Consider the following 23,888-nt stretch of genomic DNA (forward strand, 5'->3'; position numbering starts at 1 on the left):
AGCTGCATTTAAATTCCTCTCTCGATGTTCACTTTTCTTTCGGATTTTTTTTTTAGTATTTTTGGAAAAATGCTGTTTGATAAAATTAAATATTAAAACTCCATCTTTATTTTGACTCATTCCAGCTTTCTGTTAGTAACTGACCTTTGAGAAAGAAAGAGAAAAATAGAACCCAAAAGATAGGTGACAAACAAAAAAGATGGTATAATGTACACAAAACCAGAAGTAATTGATAATGTGTTTAAAAATAATCTTTACAGAAACTGTAAATTATTACTAAGTACTAATATTCATGGATTGTGACAACTGGAAAGGATCAACATGCCATCCAGACTGATTCGTTAAACTGTGTTCTGCAGCCAGCATTATAAGATCTAAATAAAGACCACCAATTTGCATGTGACAAAAAATTACTTTTCAGAAAAGCACCCAGTCTTTCTTTGGATAGATCAAAAGTCTTAGCTGTTTCTTCCAATAATTCATTACTCTTATTACGATTTGCAGTTGGCATGCTTCAATTTTCTGTTCTGGATCAGTATGGGACACTTGTTTTGTTTCAGGATGACATCTATTTAATGTTAATTTTAAAATTATTTATATGTACTTTCAATTACTTATTATAAAATCCAAAACTTACTAGCTGCTGTGATTTTCAATGTCTGAATCAGTATCTCATCCAACTAGAAAAATATTATCCATAATTAATGTAACAAACTAGCTAGAATTAATTAGGCACCTTCTCTAAAAAAAACTTGTTTTTCCTTTCAAAGACAGATAACAAAGATTAATAACTGATTCTTCTACTTACCTCTGCCTACAGATATCTCTTATGCAGGCAGCTTTAGCAATCAGCTTTTCCCACTGAGCATCTTTGTCAACAGCCAAAGAGGGCACATCTGATGTTGCCAAGAACTTCTGTAATTCTGGGTAAATTCGATCCTAGAAGAAATTTAATTTTAAAATCATTATCACACCTTCTAAACTTGATGACAAGATTTTTGATTGGTAGCACTTCTGCATGACTTTCAATTCCTTTTAATTATTGCATATCATAATTTGCTTTTCTTCACCTTTGAAGTCTAATGCTGCCATGAGATCTGGCTGGCCTTTACAGACCAAATCTCTACTGCTACTTCATACACAGGCAAGCAAGCTATTGCCTTTGTATTAAGGTCTTGTTCTAACTGCATGCTATGTAAAACAGAAAGCTGTTCCTCAAGGAAAAAAAAAAAAAAATCAATTCTGAGACCCACTGAAATGAAAAGCAGATTTCCTGAAAGATATACTACTGAAATTCTTCACTGAAACATAATCAATAAAGGCACCACTTCCACCATTTACTTTATAATGCTGATAATGACGCATTAGTGTAAGCTATGCTTCAGAATGAATTCCCTGCCCTGGTTAGAGGAATGAAATTTACAATTTACAGTTACACGTATCTTAGTAATGTTACAGGAATTTTCCAACCTGTCTTTCCCATAAGGAGGTCATCATCCGCAAAGTAACAGCTCTAAGCTTCGGTGTGCTACCCAGCATGTGTATGGTACGTAGAATCTGAGCTACACAAACCTGAAAGAGATTATTTTTAACCAAATGTCACTGTTATTTTTTATGTCCAAGAACAAGGATAAATTTACAAATTGTTAGAACCAAGTATCAAACTTAGGTAACAGTCCAACCACAGTGTCAGAAAGAAGCTGGAAGTTGTTTTCCAGACGAGAAAAAAAAAAAAAAACAAAAACCTCAGTGTGCAGTGAATCCAAGAGCACCTTTTTAGGATATTTAAAAATAATAACGATATACTACAGACAGTAAAACATAACACACATTTCACCCTTTAACATATATATCATATCCCATCCAAAATATTAGAAACTTATGCTGAAGCTTGCAAATCAATTATTTTAACCAAACTGAGGATTTCTCAGTCTAAGTCACTCATTCTTTTGTAAATAAATGACTGCTTATTGATACAGTTCTTATTTTCCTAAAAATTTTTCATTCTGACCTTGTGTACACCTAGTGCAGGCAAGGTATACAATATATCCCTGTAAAGTGCAGGCTCCAGAGGTCTTCCCAATTTAAATATCAGAACTGGGATCAGATTTGGGACCTAAAATAAAACAAAAGCCAGAAAACAACATCAAACCTAGGTTTCTGATATGGTGTCTTACATATACATCATAAATTTTGTGAGAACAGTGTAGAAACTGCTACCTTTTTGCATTACTTTTTCTACCAATAGAAAAAAGAAAGTTTCAAAGTTTGTAATTTTATTGGTCTTTCAACTTATTTCTTCTTAATATGTTATCATCTTGGAAGCACCTTGTTATGCATGTTCAGCTATAACTACTGCAGTAGGCTAGAATACTAACAACTGTCCCACTGTGGCAAGAAAATCAGGTAAAATGAATGCAATTATGAATTCGGTATGTATATCAACAGATCCTTGGGGATATTTTTAAAGGCTCTCATAATCAGCAGGTATTACTTGGCCTCATTTCGGAGATTAGTAATATCCATAAGCTCTAACTTGTTAATCATTGACATAAATCCTCTTCACATGCCATTTTTTAAAGAAATCCTTTAATAACTGGGCAGTATTATTTAAACATACCACATCACAACCAAACGCAAATGCTGCAGGTTTTGTTACCATGTACATTGTGGTGACACCATACAACGTTCTCCTTCTGAAGTATAATGATTCTTCAATCATACCAGTCTATTAAGAATTCCTTCCACGCAGAGAATTAAAATACAGAGTAAGATTCAGCTACTTAAAACTGCATATTTACAACTATTCATATGTCCTCCACTCCTTGAACATAAGAGCATTAATAGCAAGAAGTTCAACGTTTCCTCTCCAATTTCCATAATACAGTCATTTTTACTTGAAACTTCCTTAACAGACATACTGAAAGGAACCTTAAGTGAAAATGGTATATTAACAAACATAATAAATCATGGAAGAAATTATTCCAAGTGAGTTCTGTTATTACAAAGGAATTCTGATGATGCTACTATCATAACCCTCAAACACATCATAATTCAATGTAATTTACTCCATTTTCCTAGTGTATCGTAGTAGAAGATTGTCACAGCAGTTTCCCTGAAGTGAAAAGACGACTTTTTTTTAACCATCATTCTCCTTTTAATTTATACCTGTTTTCTGTACTTTCAGACCTGAACAAAAAATTCCACAAGCCTTGTGGGTATGTTTGTTTGCTTTGTTTTCCTTGTGAAGATTCTAATGTAAAATTAAATCTACTCATGATGGGCTTGGTTTTTTTCCACCTGATTCCACGGATGCTTAAAAGCGATTACACAGCACTGATTCACACTCTGCCCTTATACAATAGTAATGATTTTCACTTAATCACATCAGTTAAACTTCCACAGATAAAACTTGTATCAAAAGATAATGTCATTCTCAAAAGCAGAAAAGCCAACTAGGAAATTTGATATTTAGCAATAACAAATACAATCATTTTTAATTCTTTCAGCTTTCATAACTTTTCCTTAAATGGTAAACGATGTATAGAGTTCTCCATTTCACTTTTGTTGTTTACCTCTGGAGTGGGGCTTACTTATTCCAAGCCTTTCCTCTAGAGTGGGGCTTATTTATTCCAAGCCTTATTTTCCTCTGTAAACTTAAAGTATCATAACTTTAGAAAACTCAGGAACTCCAAAGCAGGAGAATAAACGTATATGAAATGCCACACATACAGGGCTGAACTGAAAGACTGAGCAACTGTCAAATCCAGTCTTTAAGAGACCGGATCCCATTTTCAATCCAGTCTATAATTCAGTGATCTTAAATCTCAATTTTTTTCCTGGTGAAACTGACCCTTTATGTATGTAAGTGGTTTATACATACTGTGAGTCAAAAAAAAAAAAACCACAAACAAACAAACCACATTAATAGGAAATCTCACTACAGCATTTTCTCAATATGCGTTTTTACATGAGCAGATATTTTCAGAAGATAAAACTTTTCACTGTACAAAGGTCCATCTCAGTCCACAGAAGTCACTAAACTTCTGACACAGCAAGAATAATAAACAGAAATCCAAGAGCTCAGGGACTTTGCATCCTTCCATCTGCAATTACTGATTCTGAAGTACAGACCACAAAAATACCATTTGTCCTTCAAGACAGCACTATTTTTTATAATTGAGCAATTCAAATCTGTACTTCCAGAAATTTAAAAGTTTTGTTCTGAAATCTATAGTTAATTCATAAGAAATTAACTACAATACATTATTTATTCAAGTTTCACAAGTACCGCTTGGCTTTTCTAAATAAAATGAATTCCTTTATTTACCCCAAGATCTCCTGACATTTTTGACTATGGCAGTAGTTCCGTCTCCCCTCCATTTCCCAAGGTTGTTGTCTACCCTTTGTAGAAGTAGTCATCACCTGCCTAGACAGAGGAGTGGCTCTACTGTAAAGTTTTCAAAGCAAAAAAAAAAATCAATAGAGGTAGCTGAGAATTTATGGTAGTATTCATTTCTGCAAACTTCCATATCCAGGAGCATTTTCAGTAAAAACTTAACAGTGCCTTGCTTTTTCTCCCCTGCTTATTCCAAACTGAAAGCATCCTCTTAGGTAGTACCTCTTCCCCCTCACCCCACCTTGCTTTTCTTTCAGACCTCTGTTGGACAGAAGGCAAGTGGGGCAGTTTTACAGCTTTTTGAAGAAATTAAATTTTTGAGGTTCATATCTTTCACATAAAAACAGAATGGCTGAAAAAGAGCAAAATAGAAATAAGGTAGCAGCAGAGATACAGATGAGGGCAGAATCTGTCGAGCTAAAACTGAACTATTATTTGTGCTTCATATGCAGAGACAACATTCATTTCTCCAATTATAGGCACATAATGACTAGTTTTCTAAATAAAAGCTGTAGAAGCAAGTGTTCTTCCTTTAGAAGGATTAAAGATTTTTACACACAGGAAATGTAAATTACAAATGGGTTAATTAAACTTTCTGTCTTAAACATGACAAGGCCTGATAGATTTATGGAAACAGCAGACCAAAATCCAATATATTTCAAAATACATCAATTAATTTTCAGAATTTCAGACATAATTAAGTTGAAAATACTTGTTTACCTGACCCTGCATATCTTCTAGAATATATCAATATACAATGTGGTGGTGATAGAGAATAGCATATCTGAATATGCAGAGCTATAAGTGACAAATTTAGCATCTGAAGCATCTCTCTGCATTTGTCTTTGTTGAGTTTTTTTTTGTTTTGCTTCCTCTGCCTGAAACCTAAATCTATAATAAACAGTACTATTACTTTATAGTGAGAGGTAAAACAGATGGGCCACAAGAAACATAAAACCACATGTTGTGGGTGACAGTATCTTAATTCTTCAGTAGTCTGCCCCAACATGAACATTCCCAACCAGACTTCTTAACCAACATTCTCCTTGGCTGAACCTTGTTTCAGCAGCCTCAATAGCCTAAGACAGCTCTAGACAGAGATAAATTTACTTCTACAGCACCATTAACAGTATAAAGTAACACCATCTTCATGACAATTCAAGGCAGGAGATGAGATAGATATCATTCCTTCTGATAAAGCGACCGTACATCTGATTTTCAGCAGAACAGCTGCCAACTTTTTGCAAGTTGCTCTGAAATCCACCTGCTTTTCTCAAAAAAACTAATTCAGAATAAAGAGTCCCATAGACAAAAGGGTGAAGGTATAACAAGAAGTAACATACTTCTAAGCATAACATACTCCCTGTGAAGCAACATAACTCGTGGTTCTTTGATGTTCTCGTATTTTCTCTCATATGACAACAAATCTAAACCTCACACTGCTTTCAGACCTATCACATGGGTACACACCACAGAATTCAAAGGAGTGACTCCTTGCAAAATCCATCTCACAGCATCACCTTGGAATAAGGCTTTAATGTAACCTGTAGAAGGGAACTGAGAACTTAGTCTTTACCTCCTCCAAAATTCTCAGAACTACCTTTTTTTCTCTGTTCATAGCAAGTCTGTTTTCATTCTGTAGTGTTCTCAGCATAGCTCAACTGCTGTTTCAGGCACAGGTAGCAGTTGGGATCCTTCTCCCCTAGTCTCTGGAGGCTATCCTGAATTTATGCTCCTACCATGTGCCTTAATCAGAATATTCCTCCTAGCTTAAATGTCTTTGAAATGCCTTGTCATACTTTCAAGACTGTCATGTCATAATGTTTTATTAATCCTCCATCAAATTAAGTATTTTTTGTTATCACAATATTCTTTGAAGTACAACATCAAGTGGGAGAAGTAAGTAGCTCCAAGCCCATCAGCACATGGCAGGGTTTAATTAAATTTAATTCTAGGCCCACTCAAAATCCAATAATAACATCTGCATTGACATTGAAAAACAGAAAATAAAAACTTCTTCCAAAACATGAAATTTAATTCTTTGCTTTCCCTTCCCACCTCCAAACCAATGATTTGTTTAGCCTAACCTATGCACAACACTGTTGTGTTCTGTGTTCATGTGACCCATGCCAAAAGGACAAAAGCAATGCCTAAAAGACAAAGATGTTCATTACTACACAGAATTAGAACTGATTAAATTAAATAGAACACAAAGGAAGACCTGAGAGTCAAAGACTTAACATCTTCAAATCAAGAGCATGTTTTGGCTAAGTCAAATCTTAAGAAATGGGAATTTTGCAGAGAAACCAAATAATAAAAGAAGAAAAAAAAAAAAACCTTGAAGCTAGGAACTTTGGTAGATGTAAGTAGGTTTATTTCTGGGCACCTGTTGTAACTTGAATGTTAAGAAAAAAAATAAATCACCCACTGGTTTACTGTTACCTAAACCTTACAAGTAATCTGAGGTAAATTCTTGGTGATAAACAGACAATGGTCATTCCATACCTCCAGGTGGGACAATTGTTAACACTGACCTTAACTGTTTTAAGTCCAGAAGTCATGAGTTAGATCACCGCATGCTCTTTCACTGAGATACACAGTCTTCCATACAACTGTTAGCATAGCATAATGTGTTAACAGGGAAGAAAAGTCTTCTATTAACATTATCCAAAATATCTGGCATGCAGCAGTATGCCTGGAATACACTCGATTCTGAGGATAAGAGGGTTTTGTTATTTCCTTAAACCATATCCATCCCTGATTAATGCTGTCATTCGTTTGTGCTGTGGTGCACAGAAAAGCTGTATCAGTACGAGAGATGTCAGATGTGTCTTTACAGTGCTCATCCTTCTTACCTAAGCTACTTCCTATGGATCTCTCCCACCTTTTGCTGACAGACAGGGCCTTACACTACTCCATTGGGTCTTAAGCTAGCTTTCTAATCAATAGGCTATTTTCTGCACTTTTTTTCAGTTGCAGCAGCAATGGACTATGCAAATGACAATCAGACTGAATGACATGCAAAATAAATGACATTCAAAAGAAATAATATTATTAATTTCTAGCTACAAAAGCATTTGAATCCTTTAAAATCAGCCTGATCAGGCCTAACCTTCCTCAGCTGTGATGAGAAGTTCATTCCAACTCCTGGGTACATTAACTTTCTAGTTATGAAGTTTATTCTACACTAAGTTCAATACACCGAACTCTCAAGGAATTATTAAGCACTTGCAACTATAAGGACAGTTAATTATTTCCTTACAGGTATTGTCCTTTAAATGTACTTGTTTTGAACTTTACATTCAAGTTATAAGATCAGGAATAAAACAAAATGTTCCTGGACAGCAAAACTGCTCCTCTTTCACTCAGGTAATGGACAAATAATGCTGGGACTAATTTCTGTATTACATCTATGCTAAATCAAAGGCTTAACACTCCAAAAAACTGACATCAACTCAGCACACAGGAAGTGGCTCCAGAGGCGGAGAGGCACACTGCCCAGCAGCAGTGCCTCCTGCATCCCCACCCTCCCGGAGGATGCGAACATAAGGCTAAACCTCTCATTACCAGTCTGACAAAAGGTTTCAAGACATTAGATTTTGTTATTAGTAATAATTTGCACCTCAAAAATTATGCCCAGGTATGCAAACAGCCCTTTACTTGACTCGTATCAGGTAAGATTAAACATATCAGAAAAAAATGTCCTCTTTATTAACAGGACTACTGACTTAATGACTGCTCTCACTCTGCAATTTGATCTGATTTCTTTCTTTCTCCCGCCCCCCCCCCCCTTTTTTTTTTTAAGCTACAGGACAATTTTTTTCTTCAAAAACACAAGCTATGGGAGGACAGTTGGGAAGGAAGATGATTCTTCTCCTCTTCTGCTGACATTTCCTTACACCTTATGGAAGGGAAATTGTTTCTTGTGCCAAAACCAAATAAAAACAATAAAATAAACAAAGTAAAAGACCGAAAATAGTAAATGCTGTGTCCAAAAGGAACAACCCATTTCAAACAATGTAATCCAAATATGTATTAGTAATGCTGTCCCCACGTTAACTACTAAACGTAGGGTATCGCTTTACTTGATTTAGGCCACACACTCTTTGCTTGAATACCTATTTCGGATGTTTCTTTCTGGTCAATATTACCACCAAGAGATCACTCCAGACCCCTTCCACCCCCCCCCCCCCCAAGAGCCAACCAAAAATGCACAAAATGTCACAGAACCACAGAATGGCTGAGGCTGGAAGGGACCTCTGGAGATCATCTAGCCCAACCCCCCTGCCCAGCAGGATCACCTAGAGCACGTTGTGCAGGATGGCATCCAGGCAGGTTTTGAATATCTCCAGAGAAGGAGACCCCACAACCTCTCTGGGCAACCTGTGCCAGTGCTCTGCCACCCTCACAGTAAACAAGTGCCCACTCATTGAGCTGGAAACTCCTGTGCTTCAGTTTGTGCCCGTTGCCTCTTGTCACCAGGCACCACTGAAAAGGGTCCGCCACTGCAATGTGTCCCTGGTTTTACTTCTAGGAAACGTAGGTCTGAATTTTGGAGATGAGGTAGGAATAACCTAGTTTTTCCAGTAGGCAAGAGACAGTGAGCCAGTTTTTCAGTGGTTCCAGTGACCAGGTTTTCAGCAGTGTTCAGCACCCTGGCACATCTTGCTCCATTGAGCAAAACAAAAATATTGAACAGTACACACATCTGAGAACTGGTTTCTTCATTTCAGTGCACAACTGTAAGTAAAATTCTGTTTATAAAGGCTGCAAAATAAACCATTCTCAAAAAACAGAAGCACTTTTTAAGAGAACATGAGCAAGGTTTTCAAAAATTACACATACTCCATTATGATCTCAACCAATAAACCTCAACCATGAAGAACCTGTCCACAAGATCAGACTACAACAAGATCATTCCCCAATAGCTACTCCCAAAGTTCACATAATGAGATGTGGAACAATACCATCAGGCACGACTTGAGCAAGCCAAATCTATTTCAACAGATCCTTAAACCCGGTCTCCTTCTGAATAAAAAAGTATTTTGATTTTTTCTTCCACTCTCACTCCTAAAGATCATGAAATAATGCATCTTTGGATGTAGTCCCCTAAAGTGTTTCATTCCAGCCGTTGAAAGACCGTAAAAGAATAGATGTCCTCTAGAGCCTCATAATCCCCTAATAATGGTAATAGATCTCTTGCTACTATTCACCAGTGACCTCTCAGTCAGACGATTTAATTTCTTCTCCTGCAGCACGGCCAGTTTCACACAGAGTGTAATAACAGTTTTTGCACAACAAGAAAATTCATCCGATTAGAAGGACTATATTAAGTCTTTAATGAACAGCATGTGTCAGTGCAGCCTCTGCAGTCATTTGATTTAAGGCAGCCTAAAAGCCCACACACTGCTCTTCATTCATCAGCCTTTTAAAAAGATTTCTGGACTTCAACAATGTTTCTGACCATTACTCCAAAATGCATCAGCTAAAAATGGATCTAATATAATTGCTCATCACAGAACACAGAAAGGTTTTCAAGCTTTTATTAAGTGGTGAAGGACATAACACACTGTACATACACTGAAGTCCTCTGGAAAGGACTTCATGGGAAGGATAAGGAAAAAAAATAATAAACAAAACTGGAAAAATGCCTGCAAAACCAGTTATACTAATTATTTTTAAACCTAGCACAGCTTTTGAAATGCTCCATTAATTTATCCCAGAGACTATGGGCTCTTCATAAGAACAATATTCTGTGTGGCGATGGAGATCTTGTTTGTGAACCTGACTTGTAGAGCTGTAATAAATGCGAAAACTATATAAATGATAACATTCTAGAAGCGCATTTCCCGTTTCTGACTCTGTTTTCTCTGGAAACAGGGTTCTTCAACTCAGATTTTGCATTGCAATCACTTGTGGCTTTTCTATTCAGTATTCACAGCTATCAGCTCTAATTGTCTAAACCACAAAATAACAGAACTTCACTGGCAGAATGCCTTAGCACTTTCACATATTCTGCTGTAGTACAGGAGGTAGTCCATAGCTTGTCTGCAAAGCTCACACTTTTTCATTTTGCCCTGTGGACATTTTATTTACCTTTTGCAATACTGAACTCTGAGGTCTGTTAGCCCAAGTTTACTTTCTTTACTTTACTTTTCTTTTTACCGACTATCAAAGTAATGAGTTATTCCTCCCATACATGAGCTCCAATGCTTTCTCCCCCAAATACTTTAACTCCAAGAGAAAGACAAGCCCTAGATAATTGTTCCTGCCTTAGAGAGAGCACTGCACCTACAATAAACAACATGATAACCTTTCATTGCACTGCTGTACTGCACTGTAATCTCTTTGGAGCCATTAAGCAGACTCAGAACTAAAATAACTTGTCAGAGTCATGACAAGTGCCAGGTGATACCAAGTTCAACTAAGCCAGGCAATAAGTCCCAGTTTTAAAAGCATTAAGATCTTTCAGAATAAAGAATATTATTTAGAAGGCAGTAATGCATTAGATAGTGCTAACAGAGGAATATGCAAGTCTCCTTGGCTGCACTTAAGTAAGGACTGAGAAGGGAATCATCAATCCAAACACACTATTCTTCTCACTCCAAATTTCCAAAACATTACCTATCCAAACAGCAGCTATATTACTAATTATACTGATTGCTTTATGTGATGCTACTAAGAAGACATCTGAATACTTCACATATTTTGCAGCAACATATTTTAAAGTCCAGAGTAATATAAAAGACTAAAAATTCACCATTTGCAGTCCCTATTAGCAAGTGAAATGTTCCCCAGTTAGAGGTGATCAACAGTTTATGGCTTGCGTTTTGCATTTTAAGCAATTTCTAATTCACATGGACTCCTACTGATCACTAGGGACACAAAAAAATACGATACAGTTTCAGCTTCCCCTTACAATTGTATCTGGGCAGAAGCTGTTTTTCCCAGTGAAGGACTTTCTCCCCAGAATGAAAGGCTTCTTAGTTGTGATGTAGACAGACCGTCATCGTTAGCTCAAGAGGCTGTATTCATCAGTCAATCTTATTTATTGCATTGGTCCACAAAAACTTCGCCTTAAATCAGCAGAACATGACAAAGTAAATAAATTCACTAACATCTTGCTATACAACAACTTTGGGTTAATTCTGTTCCCTGTATCTGTCAAAAGCTTCTGCAGCTCTGCTGACTTGCATTTGTTTCTAAAACTGTTAATTTAAAGTCAGTTGTGTTATCCCGTATTGCTGCAGTGAAATTCAGAGCAGAATCATTCCCAACAGCCACAGCTCAGGCCATGCTGCCTAGGTGTCATATCACTTCTGTCATATTTTTTCAGCAGGTTAGTGCTTCTTTTAATCACTATCAAATTACATTCTGAACAACTACATCAAATTGTTAATAAACAAAGCATTATGCCTTTACTCTTTCAGTGTCTTCAATATGTTACTGACTCATCACAGAACTCGAAGACCCACTGCAGCAAGCCAAGTTTGAGATGGCCTGAAGACAAGAACAGGAGAACCAAAGTAAAAAGCCTGAGCTACCTTGATGGTTTTCACATAGTCAACCAGTCACAAGAAGAAAACTGGCTTATGAACAGCACTTCGGATCAGAAATGAAGAAACGTTTCTCAGAATAGGACAGACATATGTCTACTGCAGGTGTTAGAACATGCAGCCTACCCTTTTCCTTGACAATAATCAACTCATTTACAAAGCCTAGAGCCTGTATTTCTGCTTATAGAGTATTTAGCAGACACGGCAAAACAGTCACAGCTGGGGTGTGCTGCTCATACTAGTTCTGAATGCTTACAGAAAGAGATTTGCAAGAAGAAACTACATTAAAGATGAGACACAGGTTGCTCTCCACAAGCACTGCTGTGCTTTTACAAGTGCAATTCACTTTGCTTGCTCCTGCTCCTTGAATAGAATTAGGCGCTTCCGAATTAAAGTGAGGAAATAAAGTTCTAATAACTACCTTGCCAAAAAAGCTATGCCAATGAAGCAGCTATAAGCTACCTTAAGCTTTGCATTCTCTCTCCCCAAAAAGAGTCTCATGCAGTTACAAAAGAATCTGCATCTGGGAGAGTGATTTCTGACTGCTGCCTTAGGATCTCATTGGCATGGTCACACCACAACTTTTCATCACCTGCAAGTTTTACAGTCTTCCCCTTGGCATTGATTAGCCTCACCTCTTTCCCATCAAACATGTTTGTAAGCAGCATGTAAGAAATAGAAGTGTTATTTTCCAGCAATACAATCCTATTCCTAACCTGCTTGCTCATTAAAAGATTGCTTTTATGTTTCCTGGAGATGAGACATGAGAAATTGTATCCTTTTACTCTGCCACATTTCCAGCTTGCACTTAAACAATCTTGTCAATATTTCATGCACCACAAGCTTGTAACCAGCACAGTAAGCTACCTTTTAATAAGGGCTAAAATAATATAAGATAAGGCAGGCCACTACTACAGTTGGTCAAAAAAGTCTTAACTAGCAATGTATTTCATACAATGCCCCCCTGAAGTCCATTATACCTCATGTAACCCAAAACCCCAGACCCCTGAAGACTACGCTCACGTATGAAACACTCGCAACAGAAACCTGTTAGCAATGCCTGGAATGGATGAGGGAAGATCAGTGGATATTGTCTTCCTGGACTTCAGTATAGCACACCTTCTTGGACACAACCCTCTGTAAGATCCCCATAGGCAAGTTGTTGATGTATGGGCTGGATGAGCAGTGAGGTGGATCAAAAACTGTCTGAATGGCCAGAGGGTGGCGATCAGCAGAACCAAATCTAGCTGGGAGGCCAGTAACTAGCACTGTACCCCAGGGGTCAATACTGAGTCCAGTCCTGTTTAACATCTCTATTAACAGACTGGATGATGGGTCAGAGTGCACCCGCAGCAAGTCTGCAGATGACACAAAACTGAGAGGAGTGGCTGATACACCAGAGGGTTGTGCTGCCATCCAGAGGAACATGGGCAAGCTGGAGAAGTGGTCTGACAGGAACCTCATGGAGTTCGACAAGAAGCACAAAGTTCTGCACCTGAGGAGAAACCCCAGGCACAAGCACATGCTGGAGGCCAGCCAGCTACAAAGCAGCTTTGCAGAAAGGGACCCTGGAGTCCTGGTGGACTCCAAGTTCAGCATGAATCAGCACAGCTCCCCCGCCAGAGACATACCTAATGGTATTTTTGGCTACATCAGGCAAAGTATGGCCAGCAGGTCAAGAGAGGCTATCCTTGCCCTCTACTGAGCACAGGTGAAGCCACACCTGAAGTACTGTGTCCAGTACAGTACTGGGGCCCCCAATACAAGGGAAACCTAGACATACTGGAAAGAGTCCAAGATGATCAAGGTAAGACCTCTCCTGTGAGGAGAGGCTGAGAGAGCTGGGAAATCTTGAGCCTGGAGAAAAGGACACTCAGGGAGGATCAGTGTGGATATATACCTGAAGAAAGAGTGCAAAAATGGAGCCAGGCTCATTTCAGTGGTGCCTAGTGACAGGACAAGAGGCAATGGACAAAAACTGAAACACAGGCGGTTCTGTCTAAATATCAAGAAGCATTTTTTCACTGTGAAGCTGACTGAGCACCAGCAGATGTTGCCCAGAGAGGTTGTGGAGTCTCTATCCTTTGATATATTCAAAAGACATCTGGACACAGCCCTGGGCTAGCTCCTCTAAGTGGCTGTGCTTGAGGAGAGGAGTTGGACCAGATGACCTCCATTGATCCCTTTCAACCTCAACCATTCTGCAATTCTGTAATGCAGAAAACATTTTTTTTTTAGGAACTTTTAGTGCTTATTTCTTCCTGCCAGACAGAGCAGTTACGATCTCGTATGTTTTACTATAAGGTTTTAAACAACACGCAGCATTGGTATTTTCATTTAAACAGAGTGGCAAAAAAGCTGTGTCAAATTAAAAGGAAACCAAGCGTTACTGGGAGCAGCAAAACCATCTTCAAATGCCCTCTTCCCACAGCTGAGAAAATCTTTTGCTCTGAGAATAGTGTTGTGCAAGCATGCAGGCAAATCAGAACTTAAGTTTGTTTGTTTGTTTTTTCCACACACTTTTTAGTTCTCCTCTATTTTATGTTATTTAGCCAACCTCTGGAAAGAAGAGGTACAAGACTACAACAGAACAGAAGGATTTTAAATCCGTAGTTTTAGATAAAGAATTAATTTATGTGCAAGAAAATAGCAATCTTTACAAGAAAATAAGAGAAGATCATGAAATGGACAAAGAAAGAATGGAAGAAATATCCACAAAAGAGATGAACTACTTCATTTTGTGTATTTCTGCCAGGTGCTTAACTATGAGGAGTCAGTTCTAACTTGCAGTATCTCATCATTTCCACTGAATCCAGATCTGTAACATCCCACGGCAGCTTTTCCACACATGATTCAAGGAGTATACCAAGGACACTGAATAAATATTTCAAAAGGAACAGTCTGGGAACTAGGTCCTGTTCTTATTTTGAATTGTAAACAAACAGTGTAACCTTGCAGGTGGTTCTTAAAAAGTTCAATAAATATCAACACAGATTCAAGATTTGTATAAACAGTATTATTTTGACACTGTAATTGCCTGTATACACACAGAAATGAAATACTACATTACTAACATTAGCTTAATAGCAGCAGCATGCACAGGAAAAAACAGGAACTACAAAACACAATAAAATGAACATAGCTCAACACTTCTCTAATTAATTCACATCCAACAGGCACTAATATACTGCAACAGTAAATTGACCAGAGACCTTCTTCAATCTATTTGATGGCTACTTGTGGTTTGAAGTGTGCAACAGCTGTGCTGCAGACAGCTCAAGTCGATTGCGCTCTTCAGTTCAGTTTGTAATTTTCTCTTTGCTATTATACCTGTTGCCAATATGCTACATCCATTGTTTTCTTCCAGACCAAAAAGAAAAGTCAGTACTATAGCTACAGACACCACAATCAAACGCCCTTTTAATGACACAAACATTCCTTTTTAAATTTCTCCCTCCAAATGATTAAGTCTATTTCGCCAAGCTGTAGTGAGAAATGCCATGAGTTAAACATATTTGGAGGTTACCCACTTCTTGGAAACCCAACTACACTGTAGAACAGTGCATCCAAAGGCTTTTTGTTGCTTTGGCTAAGATGTAAATAATACAATTTCCTTCCCCCCAAATAATGATCTTACAGTTTGAGTAAACAAACACATTCTACACATTCTTCCATGCCTACATAATGCTCACAGTCCTGATGAGTAATTACACAGCAGAAGTCCACAACTTTTTTCAGACTAAAAAACAGACTTTTTAGTCTGTTACTGTGTGCCTGAACAAAAGTCAGAATTGCTTCTGCCTTGGTTACAGCTTGGATAGAGTTAATTTTCCTCCTAGTAGCTGGTATGGGTGCTGTGTTTTAGGTTTAGGCTGAGAATAATGCTGATAACACACGTATGTTTTAGTCGCTGCAGAGCAGTGCTCACACAGAGCCAAGGCCTTTTCAGCTCCTTGTGCAGACCTGCCAGCGAGGAGCCTGGGGGTGCTCCAGGAGCTGGGGGGGACACAGCCAGGACAGCTGGCCCAGGCTGGCCAGAGGGGTGTCCCACACCGTGTGGTGTCATGCTGAACAATAAACTGGGGTGGCTGGCCAGAGGGTGGGGGGTGGGTGAGGAAAGTGTGGGTGGTGCTGTGCGGGGACAGGCTGGGCATCAGTCAGCAGGTGGTGAGCAATAGCATTGGGCATCACTTGCTTTGTACATGCTTTTACTATTTTCATTATCATCTTTCCCTTCCTTTTCTGTCCTATTAAACTGTCTTTATCTCAACCCACAAGCTTTTACCTTCCCTCCCTTCCCCCCTGCAGGTCCCCATCCCACTGGGTAGGGGGTGGGGGGAACATTGAGCGAATGCCTGTATGGTGCTTAGCTGCCTGTTGGGTTAAACCACAACATTGCCACATATGATCCAATAAAAAAATATCTGTCTTTAATGTTACCACATGCTAAGTGTGTAGACATATGAAACAAACAACGACCCTTTGAAATAGCGTCTTTCAAGCCCTGAATCCCAGACCCAGGAGACAAGAGAAAAAGTCTAGAGAAAGGAAACCTTTCTCTTGGTTGAAAAGAATGAGGTTAGAGATCATTTAGGCAAAGCTGACATCCATTAAGTCCACGTGCCCTGATGGGATGCACCCACAAGTGCTGAGGGAGCTGGCGAACATCATTGCTGGGACACGCTTGACTGCCTTTGAAAGGTCATGACAGTCAGGAGAGATGCCAGAGGACTGGAATAACACAAATGTCACCCCAGTCTTCAAAAAGGGGCAAGAAGAAGGACCCAAGTAAGTAAAGGGCAGCCAGCCTCACTCAGTCGTTGAAACAGCTCATCTTGGAGGCCATCTTTTGTGGGAGTATCGTCAAGGGGGTCGACAAGCCCCTTGGTTGGTGATAACATCGGACTCCTGATGATGAAGCCACGAGGAATGTAAACGAGTTAGAGGGAACAAAGAAGGGTGATTCAGGAGACGCCTTGCTGTCTCAAACAGCTTGTTCTCCAATCATTAAGACATGGAAGTGGCTAAATGCTTGCTGTTGCCGGGCAAACTTGTTAAGCAATGAACAGCTAGCGGGAAAGTAGCACTTGTAGAGCTAATGGTATAAGAAGGGAGCCTGTCCTCAATAAAGTAGTTGAAGTTATTGATCTTTAAAGAAACCCTGGTGTCCGTGTGGTCATTATGCCACAATCTTTAAGCATGTGGAAGACAAGAAGGTGATCAGGAGTAGTCACCATAGATTCACCAAAGGGAAATCATGCTTAACATGATTGCCTTCTATGATGGGACAACTGGCCTGGATAGATGAGGGGAAAGTAGTGGATGTTGTCTACCTGGACTTCAGCAAGGCTTTTGACACTGTCTCCTATGATATCCCCATAGGCAAGATCAGAAAGCGCATGCTGGATGAGTAGACCATGAGGTGGATTGAGAACTGCCTGAATGGCAGGTCTCGGAGGGCTCTGATCAGTGGCACACAGGGGCTAGTTTAAGGCCTGTAGATAGCAGGGTCCCCCAGAGGTCAATAATAGGTCCAGAAATGTTAGTAGACAGACATGGAGCTACTGGAGCGAGTCCAGCAAAGGGCTATGTTGTGGTTTAACCCAGCAGACATCTCAGCAACACAGCCATTTGCTCACCACCCCACACACCAGTGGGATGGGGGAGAAAGTCACAAGCTAAAAATACATAAGAGCTCATGGGTTGAGATAAAAACAGTTTAATAGGACAGAAGAGGAAGAGAAATAAATAATATTAATAAATAATGATAATGATGATCAAAGTAAATGACACACAATGCAGCTGCACACCACCTGATGACTGATGCACATCCCACCCCCAAGCAGCGGCCCCCTCCAACCACACCAGCCACCCCATATTAGTTGTTCAACATGATGCCATATGGTATGGGATGGCCCTTTGGCACTTTGGGCCAGCTGCCCTGGTTCTGTCCCCTCAGCTCCCTGTGCACCCCCAGGCTCCTCACTAGCAGGGTGGTATGACAAGCTGAAAAGTCCTTGACGTGGTGTAAGCACTACTCAGCAACTAAAACATTGGTGTGTTATCAGCATTATTCTCATCCTAAATCCAAAACACATCACTGCACCAGTTACTAGGAGGAAAATTAACTCTATCCCACCTGAAACCAGCACAGGCTACTAAAACAACTGAGGGACTGGAGCATCTCTCATGTGAGAACAGGCAAGGGCTTTTTCAGACAATTCCGCCTGGAGAAGAGAAGGCTTAGGTGGATCCGATCAATATGGGTAAGTATTTGAAGGGAGGGTGTCAAGAACGTGGGGCCAGATTCTCCTCAGTGGTGCCTAGTGACAGGACAAGAAGCAACAAGCACAAGCTGAAACACAGGTAGTTCTGTCTGAACATAAGGAAAAATTTCTTTACTGTGAGGGTCACTGAGCACTTGAACAGGTTCCCAGAGACACTGTGGAGTCTCCTTCCCTAGAGATATTCCAAAGCTGTCTGGGCACAGTCTGGGGTAATGTGCTCTAGGGGACTCTGCTTGAACAGGGAAATTGGATTACATCTCCAGAGGTCCCTTCCAACCTCAAGCACTCTGTGACTCTCTGAAATATAATTAAAATCCACAAAAATCAGCTATGACACAGGAATATGATTGAATACAATGCTAGAAATACAATAAAGTTTACAAAACGCAAGAAGTTCGATCAAGCTGAGAAAAAAAATTAAAGAAATCGCATGCTCCCAAATCCGTTTCAATCTACTGCACGTGAAAAACACCCACAAAAGAAAACAACAAAACAAAGGAGAATTTGACAGAAAATTGAACAGACATATTTAAGAAAGTTAACAGTAGGCAATCCACGAAAGATGGAGATGGCACCAAGTTTAAAAACTTCTCTAGCTTGAGAATTACACTTATCTCCCAAAACAGTGTATAATGGTCCTGTTTTAGCACAGCGTTTCAGTATATGTTTAAAAGCAAGCACATCCTGGGCCAGAACTGCAACGTAGAATTCAGTACCCTAAGACATCAAGCACGCACTCCACAAGCCTTATCTTTTTCCAACTTTTGTGCCACAGATTATGATAGCTATTTGAAACAGAAAGTAGTTTTAAAAATGAAGCGTGTCTTTACAGCATATCTGAGACTTGAAGCAACATTTTTCCTTTCCCCACATTTTTCTATTTCACAAGTGAAGACTGTTGTTTCTACACAGCGACTCTTCTGCTACATATTACTGTATCTACATTAAAAAGCCAGACATCTACATTTATATTTCTAAAATAGGCAGGAAGGTATAAGCATACTGCATAAATACAGCTTGAATTCACTACTGAAGGAGGGAAGGATGGTACAGACTACAGAGATATTTTTAAAAAGCATGACTGCATACGTTATAATGGACCTGGCAGTCCTCCAGTAACCACAAAAGGACAAAGGGAACAGCAATATGCAATCAACAAAAGCCAGAAATGGTTTACTAGCCTCTTTTCAACTTTTTTTGTTGTATTTTCATACTAATTAGGTAGTTTCACTAAATAAGCCAGTCATTTTCCTAAGCCTGAAGAACTGATAAACACCACAAAACAGAAATAATACATACGTTGCTGTACGTGACACACAACATTTTTCATGTTGAAAAGCCCGAAAGGGACCAGGGGAGTTCTGGTGAGCTTTGGATGTGTGTACGTACACAAGTGTGTACACGTTCATGTGTGCATCTCTAAGGGCACTCCCCACAGGGGAGTCAAGCTGGCTTGGTGCACACACACATGCACAGACTTGTGTATGTTGGAGTGGAGGGCAGTCTGTGTCAACTACCGCAGTGGAGCTGTGGCCTCAGGGGCTCCTAGGTCCAGATGCCAGCAAATGGGGAGGCCAGGATCCAAAAGCCAACCTGCGTGCACACACTGTCTGAGCCCTGCTGCTGGGGAGATCCGTACTGTGCACACGTACACACTGAACATACATTCCCACTAGCACACCTTCAACCTGCACAGCTGAAAAGGGGAGCAGCATGAGGCCACTGGTGCTCCTTGTGTTCATGAGTGCTTTGCATCTCTGTGTTATATAAATACAGCCACAGATACATGATGCACACGCGCTCCATGTGCATGTACCTACTGGGAATACAAGCTCAGTCTCACCATTTGCTGGACCTGAGGGCAAGAAGCAGTGGCAGCCTTGTCCCTGTCAGGCTGCAGAATCAAGCCCTATCCTTGTAGCAAAATCCAGTAACAGTAAGTTTTTACCTGAGAACAATCAGCTTTGGCTAATTCCGTAGCAGTCTGGAGTACATCTCGAAGACTGTCTCCATTTTCTTGTATCAACAGATAAGCCAGCAGAAAGAAAACATGGGCAGGGACTTGAGTTGTAATAGGTAGCAGTGATTTCACTGAAGATAACCAGCCAGTAACTGCTGACTTCTCTTTCATGAGCTCTACAATCTTCCAGGTGGTGTACAATGAACTGTAAGAGCTGGTTATTGGAAAAAGGAGTTTGCAGGACATCTGAAAACCAGTGAAACACACAAACAAAACTTTCAGTCCAACAGATAAGGTAAAGAAACAAAAAAAAAAAAAATAATAACTTATTCAGTTCTGTCATCCAAAGCAAGTATTTTGTTTGAGAATTCCAACTCAATAAATGTAAAGAATAAGTCACAATACATTTCTTTACAATCCTTTATGTGAATTCTTGTACTAAGGATGATTGAATGCATTGATAATTCTCTACTTGGGAGATTCCTCTGTATTTGGCATCCATCTCCTGTAAGTAACTGCAGTCCTACCTCCTCACTAAAATGTATATAATAAAATTGGAGTGCATTAAAAACTTACATTCCTGACCATGACATGTCCATCACAAAAGTATAAGCTTATAATAACAGTATTTACATATTTTAAGGAAATCCTCTTACTTTTCATAGCACTCAATAAAACACCACACTCTCTGGCTGACAAGATAATTTGGAGTCAACAATCTCCTCTGGATAAATTTGTGAAACTGCCATAGATACAGCTACTTAAACTTTACCCAAGGACACAGAGTCAACAAAGAGCATCAGTGTCTGTAAGTTATACTGTTTAGTTGTCTGACTCTATATCTTAGTATTTGAAAACAAGATCAGGCTGTTAAAGACTTTTCTCTTTCTTTCTTTCCTTTTTTTCTTTTTTTTTAAAGCCTGGAAAAAAACTGCTAAAGTTGTTAGAGCCTGAAATATTATATTGATATCTCCCACCCCTCATTACTTCCCCTAAGGCTGTGCTACACAATTGTACTTTCTCCTTTCTCCTGTTATTTCACCTGCATGGAAAGAAGCTATCACCATATTTTTACTTTAAAAGTGCACTTCATTCAAGCAAGATAGGCAGAAAATCTCAGGCTTACAACTCTGAAAAATATACACAAATCCCTTAATGGCAAAAATGCAGTTAAGGTTAGCCATGTCCTAAATTGAATAATTCTCCATTACCACTACTGCCAAAAAAAAAGTGAAGAAAATATACCATAACCAAACGAAGTTCGTAAATTATTCAGGACCATGCCCAGGTGGCTTCCAAAGTTCTCCTAGAACGTGGAGACTCCACAACCTCTCTGCAGGCAACCTGTGCCTGTGCACAGTCACCTGCACAGCAAAGAAGGATTTCCTGAGGTTTAGACAAAACCTTCTGCGTCCCATTTTGTGCCTATTGCCTCTGACCCTGTCAATGGGCACCACCGAAATGGGCCCGGATCTGTCTTCATTGAATCCTCCCTTCAGTTATTGATATACATTGATGAGATCCCCTCTAAGACTCTTCTTCTCTAGGCTAAGAAGTCCCAGTGTCTCAGTCTTTCCCAGAGGAGAGACGACCCAGTCCTTTGATCATGTTGTTGGCTCTTTGTTGGGCTCTCTCCACTATGTCCATGTCTCTCTTGCACTGGTAGCCTAGTACTGTACTGGACACAGTACTCCAGGTGTAGCCTCACCAACTAGAGTAGAGTAGGAAATAGACGATGAAACTGGAGTGAGATTTCGGGACAAGGAAATCAGATTTGGTGTGTTTTTCTGTCTCCAAGTCATCACATCACCACGCTCCCCACACCAAACAACAGAGGTATAAATAAGAAAGGAAACTTAGCTTCTACAGTGCTAAGTATATCTTGATCACGAGACTTACTATCACCTATTCTCAGAACAGAGGAAACAAATAGGTAGAGGGGCCCACATGAACAAATTAAAAATGAAAACACAAAAATACAACAGCACAGATTAAAATGAGCCAAGATAACTAGCTGGTAAGGAAAAGCATATAGATCAGCAGAATAAGCAAGATTCTGAAAGAGATAAAATAAGTAAAGCTAATATAGTTCTCTACCAAGTCCTGTTAATTAATCAACAGTGCTAGTGAATTCTTTAATCTATATGGTCTCTTAAAGGAAAGAAATTCATGTAATAAATAAAATGATATCTAACATACACACATTTTACTAGCAGTCTAGTTTTATGTATTATACATATTTTTGACTGTTTCCATACAACATATTATACGGACAAGCTCATAGATGTAGTCTTTACTAGTCAGCTAAGCATAATGGAGCAAACTGTTACACGTATCTGCTATCTGCCCCCCCCCAAAACAAACAAACAAACAAACAAACAAACAAAAAACCACAGAGCCTTACCATTTCCTTTCTATTCTTCACACCCTCCTCCTGTAACATTCCCAAAAGATTTATAGCCAGCTGCTGCCGGGTAGCTCCAGAATCATCCTCTGGTAAGCAGTCTCCAACTGACGAAGAAGATAAGATCTGTAGCACAGGCATCACCAAAACAAGGGCTGTGGCTGAGACATTCTGGGTTTCTGAAGTGGAAAGGATCTTGTAGGCTATTAAAAACAATGTGGGGATAAAGACAAAAAAAAGATCAGTTAGAGAAAAAAAAAGAATAATTTCTACTTTTAAGTATGAAACAAACATTTCCAGGAAACACTCTGGTCAAAAAAAGTAACAGTCTCAAGAATTACACTATGTACATAACTGAGCCAAAATGCAAAATATTGTTGGTAAAATTCTATTTAGACACCCATACACTTCTGTTCTTTACTGCAAAGTACCTGATGGCAGCAAGAAATACAATAATGGAATGTAGCATAGTCTCTCATTTTTACTGAAATAACTCCATTAAACCAAACTGTTAAATCAAAAGCTCAAACATCACTACGACTGCCAAGATTGCTCTCTTAAGATCTGTCAGAAGAAACCAATCATGATGTATGAATCTCAGTTGAGAAGGTCCTGTTGTTGACTTAAAAATCAAACATAAACCTCAGGACAGCAGGGAGCTTAGAATACAGTAACATTCATGGAAAAAGTCAGGGAAAATTTATCCTTATTGCCGTCAGATCAAATGTTACTTTTTAAATCAAGGAAACATGCTACTTAAATAAAAACATTTCACAACTCAATCTAACTTCAGGGCAATGCAGTGCCTATTTTCCAAACACACAAGTAAATACACAGTCTTCAGAGTGCAAATTCCTCTTTCACAAGAAAGTTACCTAGACTCAGGACAGACTTCTGCTGACTTTCTGGTGTCTGCAGCAGTAGAAATGCTAGCCCTATTATACTTTGTTCCACTGGAAACACCTACAGAGAAAAACAAAAAGAGGTTCAAGTTATCTTTGTTTTTAGTGGGGATAAACACTAGAAATAAAGAGCAAACAAAACTCCTTAAGGAGTTTCTCCTCGCATTGTAGTGGATGCACAAACAGTGACACAGTGTATGCAATGAAGAATACAAATAGGGTGTAAGAAGTATTTTAATAGAATTACTACAACTTTGTAATTTGTTATGTCATTCAAACCTTTTTAACTCAGTTTAAACCAACTTCCATGGTAATATGCTGACTTACACATTACAGCACCAGTTAATTTCTTTCCTCCTGGAGGTTTTTAACCAAGAAAA

The 23,888-nt window shown here is 39.1% G+C and overlaps 1 protein-coding gene across 7 annotated transcripts in view; it reads right to left on the reverse strand.

The window, feature by feature from the left end:
- Nucleotides 1–23,888, reverse strand: part of FOCAD (focadhesin) — a 122,306-nt gene that overhangs the window by 67,860 nt on the left and 30,558 nt on the right. For 6 of the 7 annotated variants that reach the window (XM_083819237.1, XM_083819232.1, XM_083819233.1 and 3 more), the window contains 6 exons: nt 23,482–23,569; nt 22,607–22,809; nt 20,191–20,448; nt 2,012–2,116; nt 1,471–1,572; nt 809–939 (listed from right to left, as the gene is read on the reverse strand). In XM_083819237.1, coding sequence (XP_083675363.1) covers nt 809–939; nt 1,471–1,572; nt 2,012–2,116; nt 20,191–20,448; nt 22,607–22,809; nt 23,482–23,569 — 887 coding nt within the window. The remainder of the gene's footprint in view (nt 1–808; nt 940–1,470; nt 1,573–2,011; nt 2,117–20,190; nt 20,449–22,606; nt 22,810–23,481; nt 23,570–23,888) is intronic. The other variant, XM_083819238.1, reaches the window with a different exon arrangement.

The sequence above is a fragment of the Anser anser genome, assembly GCF_964211835.1.
Source record: "Anser anser genome assembly, chromosome: Z".
NCBI lineage: Eukaryota > Metazoa > Chordata > Aves > Anseriformes > Anatidae > Anser > Anser anser.